We start from the raw sequence: 13,681 nt of genomic DNA, 5'->3' as shown, positions 1-13,681 counted from the left end.
CCAAAAAAAACCATGTGTTACACATGGTCTCGACTATACATCATTTCTTTAGGTAAATTAGGGTTTTATTTTTATTTACTTTTTTTCTTCTATAAAATCACTGGATTTAGGGAAACATAAACTTGCAGAAGTCATCGGTTTGCAGAAAACAATAATACATCTGAGAAATCACTGATTTTAGAAGTTGGTTGTGTATGTGTGTGTATCGATGAGAATAAAAGAGTGGATGTGTGTATTAAATCCATCTTGGGCTTGGGCTACTTCACATAAAAAGGAAAACAATGGCCAATCAATTTAATAGATCTATTTTTTTTAGCACAAACCAGAAACTTGATTAACTTTTGTTTTGGTACGACCTAAGGGTCGTTTGATATAGCCTCTAAATGAGTCCTATAAAGGACCGGTCCAAAAAAAAAACTTAATCAACATGTTTGATGATCATTTTACAAACAAAGACTCGGTCCAAGCTTTGGAGCTAATCCGGTCATACCCTTTTTATTTGCTGGACCGGGACAAAATACAAAACACTCATTTTGGACCGGGACAAAAATGTGACAAAACAGTCATCCTTCCGATTTTGCCCTACGATTGAATGCCTCCACAGGAAGAACATCCATCGACGACGATTTTGCCATTCCATCGATGCTGCTATCAAGTTCGACTGTTGCTTCCAATTCCGATATGTTGCTCGACTGTGTCAGCTTCCTCTGACCATTCAACAGGCAACCATAAAGATTCTGAACAGGTGAGTTTTCATACCTTTTTTTCTCCAATTTTTTGTGCTCGAATTTTGCTGAGATGTTGGATTTTTGCTGTGATGTTCAAGTTTTTTTTTTTCTTTTTTTTGTTCTTCTTTGATTATGCTAGATTTAGCGAAGTATTGATGATTTTTTTCTGATATTTTTTCGTTTGGTGCTGTTGCTGTGAATCTCGATTTGTGATGTTGTTGTTTTCGTATGGTAAAATTGTATGCTAAATGAGTAAGAAAGCTGAGTAGAGGATTTTGTCATTTTTTTACTATTACTATTTTTCTGCTATGAAGGTTGAACTGATTATGCACAATATGATTTTGATTACTCGTATTTGCAGGATGTATCTGACCTGTTCCATATCCTGATTGATACCACTCTCATTCATACCCAATGAAGCTTGTATGAATCTTCTTTTTTTCTCTCTCCCTCTCTGTTTGCGTCCATATGTGCAATAAATAGCAACACACTTCCACTTATTTATACTCTATTTCTATGTATAATGCTATAACCATGTAGCTCTTTTTTGTATGTGCAGACATGTTTGAGCCAAAGTAGGGGTTACAATCTTCCACCATGCCACATGGTGAACTTATCTGGTTTCCACATCTTATTTGATTGCCCACTTGACCTCTCTGCTATAACAATCTTCTCCCCTGTATCTACTAGTTTATATGAACAGACATTCACTACTCCATCTTCAAAGAAACTGCTTGATAGTAACAATTTAATACCTATAGAACCTTACTATAAAACCATTGAGGGTGTTCACCTATGGAATGTTTCTTTGATTGATGTTGTATTGATATCAAGTCCAATGGGCATGCTAGGGTTGCCATTTCTTACTCGATCCAAAGGTTTTTCTGCTAAGGTATATATAGGACTCTGTTTCTTTCTTTCTTTCTTTTTTTTTTTTTTTCCCTGATTGATGTTTATGCTCTTTTTTGTTTGTTATTATTACTAGATATATGCAACTGAAGCAGCAACAAGGGTCAGTGAGTTTATGATGAAGGATCTTGTTGCTATGCATATGGAATTTAAGCAATTATATGGACCTCAGGAAACTAACTTCCTTCAGTTGTTTAATTGGGAAGAGCTTGAAGCTCTTCCTTCTTCACTCAAAGAGATAGTTCTTGGTAAGGATGGGACCTACCTCGGGAGTTGGATGCCACTATACAGGTAATAACACTAAATTTGTGGGAAATTTCAATGTACTTTACTCTCCCTACAAATATGGGAACTTTACTTGGTTTTTCATACATAATAGCAACACACTTGCAAGTTTATACTTATAATATCAATTTACTTACATTTTCTACCAATATGGGGATTGAATTTTATTTTACTACATATTGCTACTACAATGTAAGCAGATTGTTATTAGGGATAATGACTTAAAAGGGTAACGAACTTTCAACTTTGTTTATTTTTAGTCACTGAACTTTTTTTGTTCTTGATTTACCCTTGAATTATCTGAAATTCTTCACATTTTACCCTTATTACCGGTTGTAACCTGTCATAAGGGTAAAATGTGAACAGATTCAAATAATTTAGGGGTTTAATCAAGCATGAAAAAAAGTTCAGTGACTAAATATGAACAAAGTTGAAAGTTCGTTACCCTTTCAAGTCATTATCCCTTGTTATTATGACTAATTAGTTGTAAGTATGTTGATATTATGAGTTGCTGCATATTGCTGTTATTGATAAAATATTGTAAGTATGTTGGTATTATGGATAAAGAAATGTAAGTGTATTGATACTATGGGTGAAAAATAAAGTACATTGATGTTTCTTGCAATTTATAGATATTTGTGTTAAAGGAAATAACATAAGATTCTTCTCAGTGCAGCTGATGTGAAGGACTGTATGCAAAAAGTTGAGACTCTTAAATATGCAGAAGAAGCTTGCTATAATGGCACTTTGATCATGAAGGCTTTTAGCTCTGGTTTAGAAATAGGCGCATGTAATTGGAATATTAAAAGTCCAAAAAGGAATATTTCATATATTTCAAACTCTATATTCTCATCTGGGGTTGCAATGGATTTTGATTTCCATGCTCTTATAGGAAGTGATGCTCTTATATATTCTGATTTTGCTTCAACTCTTGGTAGTGACAATGCAAATACTCTGGAATTCAATGCTGATGATTTCTTGTTGAATTCTGATGAAAGATCAGAAGAAATGGAGAAAATGAACTTCATATGCTCATGTTCAATGGACTCTGTAAAAGATGGTGGTTCTGTTCTAATTCCCATTGGGAGGCTTGGAATTGTTTTGCAGCTTTTGGAGTTGTTTGCTTTGCATATTGACTCATCTGATATGAAGGTATTGTATGGATTTTGTAAAAGACGTAAATGCCCTTCTCATTTTCATTTGAGATGAAGCAAACATTTTTCCTTTTGTTTATTTTCAATTATTGTTATAAGATGCAACCAATTTACTCAAGTATCTGTCTTATATTAAAATATTGATGTGTGTTTGTAATTGTATTGTAGGTTCCTATATTTATCATCTCTAGTGTAGCAGAAGAATTACTGGCATACACAAATATTTTACCAGAATGGCTATGCAAGCATCGACAAGACAAGGTAATAGCAATAATAATACTCAACTCAAAAGACGTAAATGCCCTCCTTATCCTTATTTGTATTTACTATTTACCCTATGGTCCTACTACAGATGTACTCTGGGAAGGCGGTTTTTGGTCATGAAGAGCTGATAAAGGAGAAAAAGATCCACATATTTCCAACACTTGATTCACATGAATTATTGTAAGATGATGATTGTAATCATGTTGTAAACAATCATTTACTTTGAGACATTTACATGGTTTCATTATGTCATGTTTTTGTTTTTATATGTACACAGAATGATGTGGCAGGAGCCATGCATAGTGGTTTGTCCTCACTGGAGTTTGAGGCTGGGACCCGTTGTACATTTACTTCATCGTTGGCATGGGGATCCAAATTCTCTGCTTGTTCTTGAGGTTCATTTCTCCTTCTTCTATGCATTGAATTCAGCAAACTATAATACAGAAGGGTAAAATGGTCATTTTTATAATTCAAGAGGTTCCAAGCCAACCAAACAACATGTTAAAAATCAATACCCGCTTAGAAATTCAGACTCTTAAATATATTTGATGACACTTGGGAAAATAAAAGAAAAAACAAATGAGGGGAAATTTGTAAAAAAAAAAAAAGTTGAAGGACTTAATGGAGAAAGTTTTCTTTTGTTTAGTTTGTTTTTTCTTATTAAGTAGAAAAAACATTCATATATAAGTGAGAAAGAAATAACATTTTAATTTATAGAATTTACTATTTTCAGGAAGGAATTGACACTGATCTAGCACTCTCACCTTTCAAACCTATAGCAATGAAGGTTTTGGAATGCTCCTTTTATTCTGGCATAAAGTAAGTCATCCACCACTTTGAGGATTAATAATTTTTTTTTTTTGATTTTATATAATATATGAAATTATATATACTTTTAAATATTTAAAATTAGAATTAAACGGGACAGATTTCATGATTTTTGGGTTCTCAGCAATCAAATTTCTTTTAATTTTTACTTTTATATCGAATTTAGAATTATAATAATTTTTAAACTGAATATTATCTCTCTTTCTTTAAAATAAAAAGCATATCATTTTCTCAATTTGATTAATTGCTATAAGCAAAAAATAGTTCTCTTTGTTTCTATTACTCTCCTAACTACCAACGCTACTCCAAGTACTCAAGCAGTTATTTTTAGTTTTTTATCTTTTAAAATTTCATGAAATTATTTAAATCGAAATAAAAACTAGTTAATTAATCTCTATATATAAGTTAACCCTTACCCGATCTCTTGCTTGTAGATTGGAGAAAGTTCCACAATTGCTGAAAATGCTACACCCAAAACAAATTTTGGTAACAAATTTCTTATCCACCTCTGCTTTCTTTTTCTTTTCGGATAAATAAAATAAAGCACATGGCCTATATTCCTATTTTGTTACTTCATTATCTAACGTTTTTTTCGATTTTTTTTTATCAACAAACAGCTCCCGGATTACACAAAACAGTTTTTTGAACCTTTGAGCAAATCATTGCCATGTTTATTTTACACGGAATTCGAAACACTTCGCTTACCAAATTCCAAGAATCTTTCTGAGCTAAATATCGCAACAAACTTGGCCTCACAACTCACTTTCTCAAAGTTGAAAAATGAGGAGTTGAGCATGTCAAGGTTAAAAGGCGAGCTCTATTTGGAACACGGGAAACAATATTTAGTTGGGGGAAAAGAGGTGAAGGTTTTGGAAACCGAGATCGGGCCATTGGTGCATTGGGGTAAGGTTGATTTAGAGAGTTTAGTGGTGGAATTGGAGAAGATTGGGGTAAAAGGGTCATTTGAATGTGGATCAAATGTGGTGAATGTGGTTGAGCCTAAGAGGGGTTTTGTAGAAGTTAAAGAAACAAGTGTTGTTATTAGTAGTGGGGATGAGAGTTTAGGGTTACTCATTTCTGATGTGGTTCATAGCCTTCTAAATGGTATTTAACACAAACTTGCTCTTATTAGGGGATTGCTTATATAACTCGATAAACATTTTAAAAAAAAAATGCTTATTAGTGTATGTGGTGGCAAAAAAGAGTTTCCAAAAGGATTAGCTTATGTGGTTGCAACTTGCAAGAAGCTATAATTTATCGATAAACCTCTTTTAAGAAAAATATTTGAATAAGCTTATAGTCAATTTAGATGAAGGAGTTATAAGCACATTTCAAATTCAAAAGTTATAAGCACTTTTCTATTTTCCAAACAAATTTTTTAAGCTCATAGGACAAAATACGTAGAAGTCATCACTCATCAGACTGATGCTTTCTCTCGCGTAGTCATCTCCTTTGCACTTTCTCTGTCACATAAGACACTAAAAAAATTCTAATGATTATATATTGGAATTAAAAAACATTTATTGGAGTTAAATGAAGTCATTAAATCCACCAATGTTTAAAGTTTGGGCTGTGAACAAAAAAATATCAATCTAAAAAAAATCATTTAATGAGTCGATATAGATGAATGAATATAAACAAAATTTGATTATCTTATAGCTGACTCAAAACATCACAAATTAATAGATCTTTTCTTTTATCAACGAAGAATGTATGAAATGAAAGAATCCATCTCTTTACGACTCGCACCACCTTTCTCCACCGATTTCTTGACCTCGCCGACCAATTTCTCTACTCTCCGCCGCATCTCCTCTCCTTCCTTGGAAGCCAGTAGCGTCTTAACAGCGTCTTCCACCACCTCCGCCGTCACCAACTCTTTTCTACGCTCCCAGTCCTTCATCGCCACACCAATTCCAAGAACCTCCGTCATCAAAAACCCATTTCGTGGCTGATCAGAATGCATAGGCCACGTGGCCATCGGAACTCCCATGGATATGCTCTCAATGCTCGAATTCCAACCACAGTGAGTCATGAACCCACCGGTGGCAACATGACCCAAAATCTCCAACTGCGGTGCCCACCGCCGCTCCACCACTCCTCTCCCCTTCACTCTCTCTTCAAACCCCTCCGGCAACTCCACCAACCCATGCTCTTCGACACCCATGTCTACAGGTCGAACCACCCAAATGAACCTTTCGCTGCTTCTTTCCAATCCGATGGCTAGTTCTCTGATTTGGTCGGCTGTAAAGGTGGTTGTCGTCCCAAAAGATACATAGATAACGGAATTAGCAGGTTGCTTATCTAGCCATTGCAAGCATTCATGGCGATTTTTTGAAGCTTTCACGTTTACAGGATTAAATGGTCCGACAGCCCATATCTTCGTTTTCCCGGAGATCTCTTCTCTCTCTAGATATTCGATGAATTTGCCTTCGATCACTCTCGATGAATCGTATAATTCTCCTACGTGAAAGTTGAGGTGGGATTGTTGAAGCATCACGAAATTCAGAAATTCCGGGCTGGATATTCCATCGCGAGAAGGAAGCCGATTCATCAGATCCAGGTCAACCGGGAATGGTCCGCCGGTTTTCTCCCAGTGGGTGGAGGCTCGGTAGAAAGCTGGCGGCGGTTGGAAGACGTAAGTCTCAGCGTTTGGTATCGACTTGACGTCTTGAACGACGTAAGACATGAGAACGTCGTGGATGACGGCGACTCTTTTAGCTATTTGTGAGAGAGAACGTATGAGGTCGGCGACGGGGTGGCGGAGATGGAGGGTGGAGTCGAAGGAGGGTTGAAGGTGGGTAGGGAAAGGGATGGAAGTGTGTGGAGGAGGGGTGGTGAAGGGAGGTGTTGGGAATGCGTGGAAGTGGATGTGGGTGGAGACGTCGTCGGAAAGTTGGTCGAAACTATGGTGGCGGGAGCGGACTTGGCCTATGTGATGAGTGGCGCTGACGACGTGCACGGGGATGTTGTAGGCGGAGACGAGACGGGAGAGGTGGAGGAGCTGGTTCAGGTGACCTTGCGCGACGAATGGCACCATTACTACTACAACATCGGCCGCCGGGAAGGCTGCAACCTGTATGTGGTTGTCGCCGGACATATCTGGATTTGGTTACAAGGCGATACAAATTATGAAACATATCTGCGCAATTGAGCATGATTTTAGTTATATTTTTTAATCTGACAACAAACTAAAATTATAATATTTTAATTAGTTAATGATCAATGACAAAATACTTATTGAAATAAGAAAATAAAGTATACTTTCGAGAATCTTCACTAGTCGATCCCCACTATCAAACAAGATAACATAATAATGTGTCAATATCAATTAAAATGATACAAAGGTTTAAGCTTAAACAAGTATATGGGACATTAATTAATTTTAAGTTTACAGTTGAAATCGAATAGTATTAAACTATTAATTTTGTATTTATTTAGTTATTAAATTTTATGTAAGTTGTAAGATCACTAATATATTTGATTAAAGTGATATTTATAGGTTCAGTAGCGACTTTGAAAAAAAAAGTTTAATGATCTTCTACAATTTAAATAAATCTTAATTACTAAGATACATATACAAGATTTAAAGGTTTTTTTTTTCTTTTTTAATATACAATTTTAAAATCTATAACGTATAATCATGCTTTATGTGTATTTTTATTTCTCATTTAATTTTTTTTAACGGCTGAATATTATAAACGGAAACAACTAGGAAGGAGCTTGGGAAAAACAATTACAAAAAATTATGGAACATTGGGTTTTATAACCACAAAGTCCACCCTTTATATATATATACACACACGAAAACCAATCAGTAAAACAATGTTATAATAAATGGAGCTTCTCTTCAACTTGATACTTTAGAACACAACACCATTTCGAAACATCTAAATCATCCAAATCATTGTAAAAACAATGACCTCCACCACTCTTTTTTTATTTTTTTTATTTTTTTATTGAAACAAACTATTTGAATCCACCCAACTGCGAAGATCGGCAACAATGTTAACAAAAGAAAGGGTAAATCAAGCCACTTGAACACTATTTTGCAAGCATTTATGGCTACTTCACATTGGACAAACACGTGATGAAAATCCTCCACTTGTAACTCACATTAAGGATAAAGTGTAACACCCTTCGCTAGGGCCCAGTTGTAAAATCATTTTCAAACAAAATGTAAACTCTTTTAAGTTCAAAAGTTTCAACTCCATGTATCTATTCTCAACCCCATGTCAATCTCAAAGTCTAACTCACAAGTTGATGGCCGGATGTGAAGAACATATGACAAATGTAATTATCAAATTTGCCCTTACATCCACAATCAAGGCACTAAGGGCCATCCAACATAGGCCACACAATGGCTAGCGAGCCTTTACTCTTGCATGTGAGGATTATCTAGAAATCTACTCACAACAACAACAAATGTCCACTTAGGTACACCGAAAATCTCAAAGTCACACCCATCCTAGTATGGATATGCACACATAGGATGACGAAAACATTTTTCCAAGATTTCAGCTCTTTGGCTTATCAAAACATTTCAAAAATCACATTTCATTAATTCACAATTAGGTCACATACCAATCAATGGGTACATAGAGTACCATGCGATGAAAATCAAGTAAAACTTATCAAATATAAATGAGTAAGTAGGAGGATGTATGTTCCCGGTAACTCACCTTAACTTCTAACTTCCTACAATCACTTCTTCAATGGTAAACTTCCATCAACCACTACCTATAAAATCATAGTACATTACTAAAAATAACCAAATTACCCCTCTAATATTTTTATCATTTAGATCTTCCCCATAAGCTCTTTTACTTCTTATTAGCATATATATAAAGTTTGAGGGCAATTGGATGTCGTTTACTAGGTTTTCCACGAAAATATACACTTAAAAGAAGACCCGACACGACCGCGTGTCACATTACACTATAGTGACACGCCCCCGTGTTTTGTTTTAATCACATAAAACCGTTCTGTTTGTAAACCAGTGTTTTGTTTTTGTATCCTTTTTGTATAAACTGTAAAAGTGAGTGTGCCTGGCTTCACCAGCTATTATTAAATACTGAGATGTAATACTGTAAATTGTATTTGGTAAACTGGTACTTTGAAAATGTACTCATGTTTAGTTAATTATACACTAACCGTATTGTTAATATCTTTTTAATGAGTTATTATAACCACACTGAGACTAGATGGCCTGAAACAACGCTTTGAAGGCGTTAAAAACTGTTGATAACAACTATCACTCGTAGGCGTGTATGCCTGGCTGTAGCTAGCAGTCTGAGTGCGGGGTTGTCAATCCCAATATAGATCTATACACACTTGTTTCGATCCCCCGACTGGAGATTCTGGTTATAATGTCAGGACTTTAACTATGTTGTTTAAATGAATTAAACAACCTGAATCAAATGACTCATAAAAAGCATATAGACGTTACGTGTAAAACATAAGTGAAAACCCAATCGTTCTGAAATAATGATTGATTGTATATTCCTGAATTAGTATTCTTAACATGTATTTGAAAGTTGTATACCCTTGATTAGTTTTGAATCAAACCTTTATTCTTGTAAAACGGTGTACTCTAGTATACTTGAATCGTGAATTAATTGTATATTCCTGAATCACGGCCCAAGAACAAGTGTGTGTTCTTGGTGAAAAAGATGGTGATTTGAAGATCTAAACGAAAAGTGTTGAATTCATGGATGAAATCAAAGGGTTTCACTTGAATAAGAAGATTAACTAGTAAATCGGGATGAATCACTTACGTTTTAGAAAAGAAAGGAAGGTTTCCCTTAATGATACTTGAGAGAGTTTGAGAGTTCTTGGTTGGAAGATGTGAGAAATGAAGGAAAAATGAACTAAATATTTATATATGGCGAGGAGTTCACGGTCCGAAGGGTTCACCGCCGTGAACCTCATATACGGTCCGAAGGCGGTTTGCGGTTTGCGGTCACAGTTCATGGTCCGAGGTCGGTTAGAGTGATCACGGCTGCGAGGGTTCACGGTCCGAGGAGTTCACGGCCGTGAACCTTTTGCGGCCCGAAGTGTTTGCGGTTGCGAGGCTTCTGTCCGAAGGGAAAGAAGAAAAGGCATACGAGACTTCTCGGATTTCAATCCATACCCTTCTTAACACAACAATACTTTGAATACTATGATTAAACCCATAAAATACATTACTCTAACTTATAAAAGATAGAATAAAATTTTATTTGACTTTAGTTTGACCATGTTTGACTTTCTACAAGAAAATAACGGGATGTTACATTATCCCCCCCGTTAGAGACAATTTCATCCCGAAATTTGGATTAAAGAGATAGATAAAGACTAGGGAAAAAGATGTGGATACTTCTATTGCATTTGATGCTCCCGCTCCCATGTGAATTCCGGTCCCCGTTTTGCATTCCAGCGACCCTTCACTATCGGGATACAGCTTTGTTTGGTTCTCTTTACTTCCCTGTCTAAGATCTCTACGGGTTCTTCCACGAAGTTGAGATTCTCGTTAACCTCGATATCGTCGAGTGGAATCACAAGAGTCTCGTCGGATAAACACTTTTTCAAGTTAGAAACGTGGAAGGTAGGATGGATGTTACATAGTTCTTGGGGTAGTCGGAGTTTGTAAGCTACTGGACCGATTCTAGCAAGAATATCGAATGGTCCTATGTACCTTGGGTTCAGCTTTCCATGCTTTCCAAAGCGTATCATGCCATTCTAGGGTGATACCTTCAACAAGACGCGGTCATCAACCTGGAATTCCAAAGGTTTTCTTCTTTTGTCAGCGTAGCTTTTCTGTCTATCTCTGGAAGCTTTAAGTCGCTCCCGAATTTGTACGATTTTCTCCGTAGTTTCACGAATGATTTCCGGACCAATGAGAGTACTGTCAGGAACTTGACCTCCAGCTAGCTGCGTGTCACCCACTTCAGCCCAACACAGAGGTGATCTGCACTTGCGGCCATAGAGGGCTTCGAAAGGAGCAGCCTTTATGCTAGTGTGATAACTGTTGTTGTAAGAGAATTCAACAAGGGGTAAGTGAGTATCCCATGCCTTTCCAAAGTCTATCACGCAAGCTCGCAACATATCTTCTAGAGTTTGAATCGTCCTCTCACTTTTTTCGTTAGTTTGTGGATGGTAGGTTGTACTCATGTCCAGCCTAGTTCCAAAAGATTTTTGTAAAGACTGCCAGAAACGAGAGGTGAATCTACTATCTCGGTCTGAAATAATAGATATTGGCACACCATGCAGTCTAACAATATCTTTGAGGTAAGTTCGTGTTATCTTCTCCATCTTGTCGGTTTCTTTTATTGGTAACAAGTGTGCGGATTTGGTTAATCTATCGACGATTACCTAAATAGTATCATAACCACCCGATGTCTTGGGTAACTTAGTTATGAAATCCATTGTAATCCGCTCCCACTTCCATTCAGGGATTTCAGGTTGTTGCAATAAACCTGAAGGTTTCTGGTACTCTACCTTGACTTTGGCACAAGTAAGGCACTTGCCCACAAAGGTAGCGATTTCTGCCTTCATGTTAGGCCACCAATACAGTTTCTTGAGGTCCAGATACATCTCGTCTGAACCTGGATGAATGGAGTATCGGGTTTTGTGTGCTTCATTCATAACCACATCTCTGTAACCACCGAACTTTGGTGTCCAGATTCGGTTCATGAAATAATAGACTCCATCATCCCTGACTTCGAAGTTCTTATCCATTCCTCTCAGGGTTTCTCCTGCCACGTTTTACGGTTTTAAGGCCTCGAGTTGAGCGTCTCTGATCTGTGTGGACAGATGTGAATGGATTGTCATGGTCAACGACTTTACTCGGCGTCCCGAGTATTCTTTTCTGCTAAGGGCGTCAGCTACTACATTGGCTTTACCAGGGTGATAAAGAATCTCACATTCGTAGTCGTTCAGTAGCTCCACCCACCGTCGTTGCCTCATGTTCAACTCTTTCTGGTCGAAGATATGCTGAAGACTTTTATGGTCCGTGAATATTGTGCATTTCGTGCCATATAAATAATGTCTCCAGATCTTCAGAGCAAATACCATTGCTCCTAGTTCAAGGTCATGTGCTGTATAGTTGACCTCATGTGTCTTTAGATGTCTTGAGGCGTAGAATATAACCTTTCCTCTTTGCATAAGAACACATCCAAGCCCTTGATTAGAAGAATCACTGTACACTACGAAATCCTCTGTCCCTTCAGGAAGAGACAGGATCGATACACTGCACAGAGATCGCTTTAGCGTTTGGAACATTGTTTCTTGTTTCTCTCCCTAGCTAAAAGTTACACCCTTTTGCATCAGGGTGGTAAGAGGTTTAGCGACTCGGGAGAAATTCTGAATGAATCTGCGATAGTAGCCAGCAATTACTAAGAATTGACGGATTTCTGTAGGTGTTTTAGGTGCTGACCAGTTCTCAATTGCCTTTATTTTGGAAGAGTCTACATGTATTCCCTCTTGACTAACCACGTGACCCAGGAAATCTACCTTCCTGATCCAAAATTCACATTTTGAGAACTTCGCATAGAGTTTCTCTGTTATGAGAGTTTGCAATACTTGACGGAGATGTTGGCCATGCTCCTCTTCACTTCTTGAGTAGATAAGGATGTCGTCAATGAAGACTATGACGAATTTGTCCAGGAATGGACGACACACTCTCTTCATCAAGTCCATGAACACAGCAGGTGCATTCGTCAATCCGAATGGCATCACTACAAACTCGTAATGACCATAACGAGTTCTAAACGCGGTTTTGGGAATGTCCTCCTCCAAAATCCGTAATTGGTGATACCCGAATCTTAAGTCTATTTTCGAGAAGTAGCTCGCACCTTGAAGTTGGTCGAACAGATCGTCAATGCGAGGCAGAGGATATCGATTCTTGATGGTAAGTTTATTCAGCTCGTGGTAGTCTATGTACATACAGAATGATCCATCCCTCTTCTTCACGAACAAAACCGGTGCTCCCCAGGGTGAGAAGCTTGGTCTTATAAAACCTTTGCTAAGGAGTTCGTTCAACTGGCTGGATAATTCATGCATTTCAGAAGGTGCAAGACGATAGGGGGATTTGGATACTGGGGTAGCCCCAAGAATTAAGTCGATTCTGAATTCGACTTGTCATTCGGGAGGCACTCCTGGAAGATCATCGGGAAATATGTCGGGAAAGTTGCGGACCTCAGGAATGCTCGCGATGTCTTTCACTTCTTGCTTTTTGTCTACCACGTGAGCTAAGAAAGCACAATACTCCTTGCGAAGGTACTTTTGTGCCTTGATGCAAGAAATGATCTGAAGGTTCGTTCTGGGTTTGTCGCCGTAGATGATAAGAGTCTCGTTAGTTGGAAAGTTCAGGCGAATGGCTCTTTCATAGCATATGATGTCTGCATGGTTAGAGCACAACCAATCCATACCTATTATGACGTCAAAACTTTTGATAGAGACCGACATAAGGTCGATTGGGAACAAAAAGTTATTCAAGGTAAGGGTACATCATATGTATATATCGTTGGTCTATTC

General features: G+C 37.3%; 2 protein-coding genes across 2 annotated transcripts; one reads left to right on the top strand and one right to left on the bottom strand.

Moving 5' to 3' along the window:
- Nucleotides 1-498: 498 nt before the first annotated feature.
- On the top strand, nt 499-5,382 carry LOC145165992 (integrator complex subunit). The gene is made up of 11 exons (XM_079084920.1): nt 499-745; nt 1,090-1,151; nt 1,288-1,620; nt 1,714-1,928; nt 2,594-3,074; nt 3,245-3,337; nt 3,429-3,520; nt 3,618-3,735; nt 4,074-4,159; nt 4,603-4,654; nt 4,786-5,382. Exons 2-11 carry the CDS (start codon nt 1,143-1,145, stop codon nt 5,278-5,280), a joined length of 1,974 nt encoding a protein of 657 aa, XP_078941046.1. The 5' UTR covers nt 499-745; nt 1,090-1,142; the 3' UTR covers nt 5,281-5,382.
- Nucleotides 5,383-5,792: 410 nt separating this feature from the next.
- Nucleotides 5,793-7,281, bottom strand: LOC145166002 (zeatin O-xylosyltransferase-like). Its single transcript, XM_079084929.1, has one exon. The coding sequence runs from the start codon at nt 7,263-7,265 to the stop codon at nt 5,868-5,870; it is 1,398 nt and encodes a 465-aa protein (XP_078941055.1). The 5' UTR covers nt 7,266-7,281; the 3' UTR covers nt 5,793-5,867.
- Nucleotides 7,282-13,681: the final 6,400 nt, after the last annotated feature.

Source organism: Lactuca virosa, chromosome 1, assembly GCF_052849685.1.
Source record: "Lactuca virosa cultivar CGN04683 chromosome 1, Lactuca_virosa_CGN04683_v6, whole genome shotgun sequence".
Taxonomy (NCBI): domain Eukaryota; kingdom Viridiplantae; phylum Streptophyta; class Magnoliopsida; order Asterales; family Asteraceae; genus Lactuca; species Lactuca virosa.
Note: the sequence above shows the minus strand (reverse complement) of the source record. Positions and strands in the feature narration are given on the sequence as shown.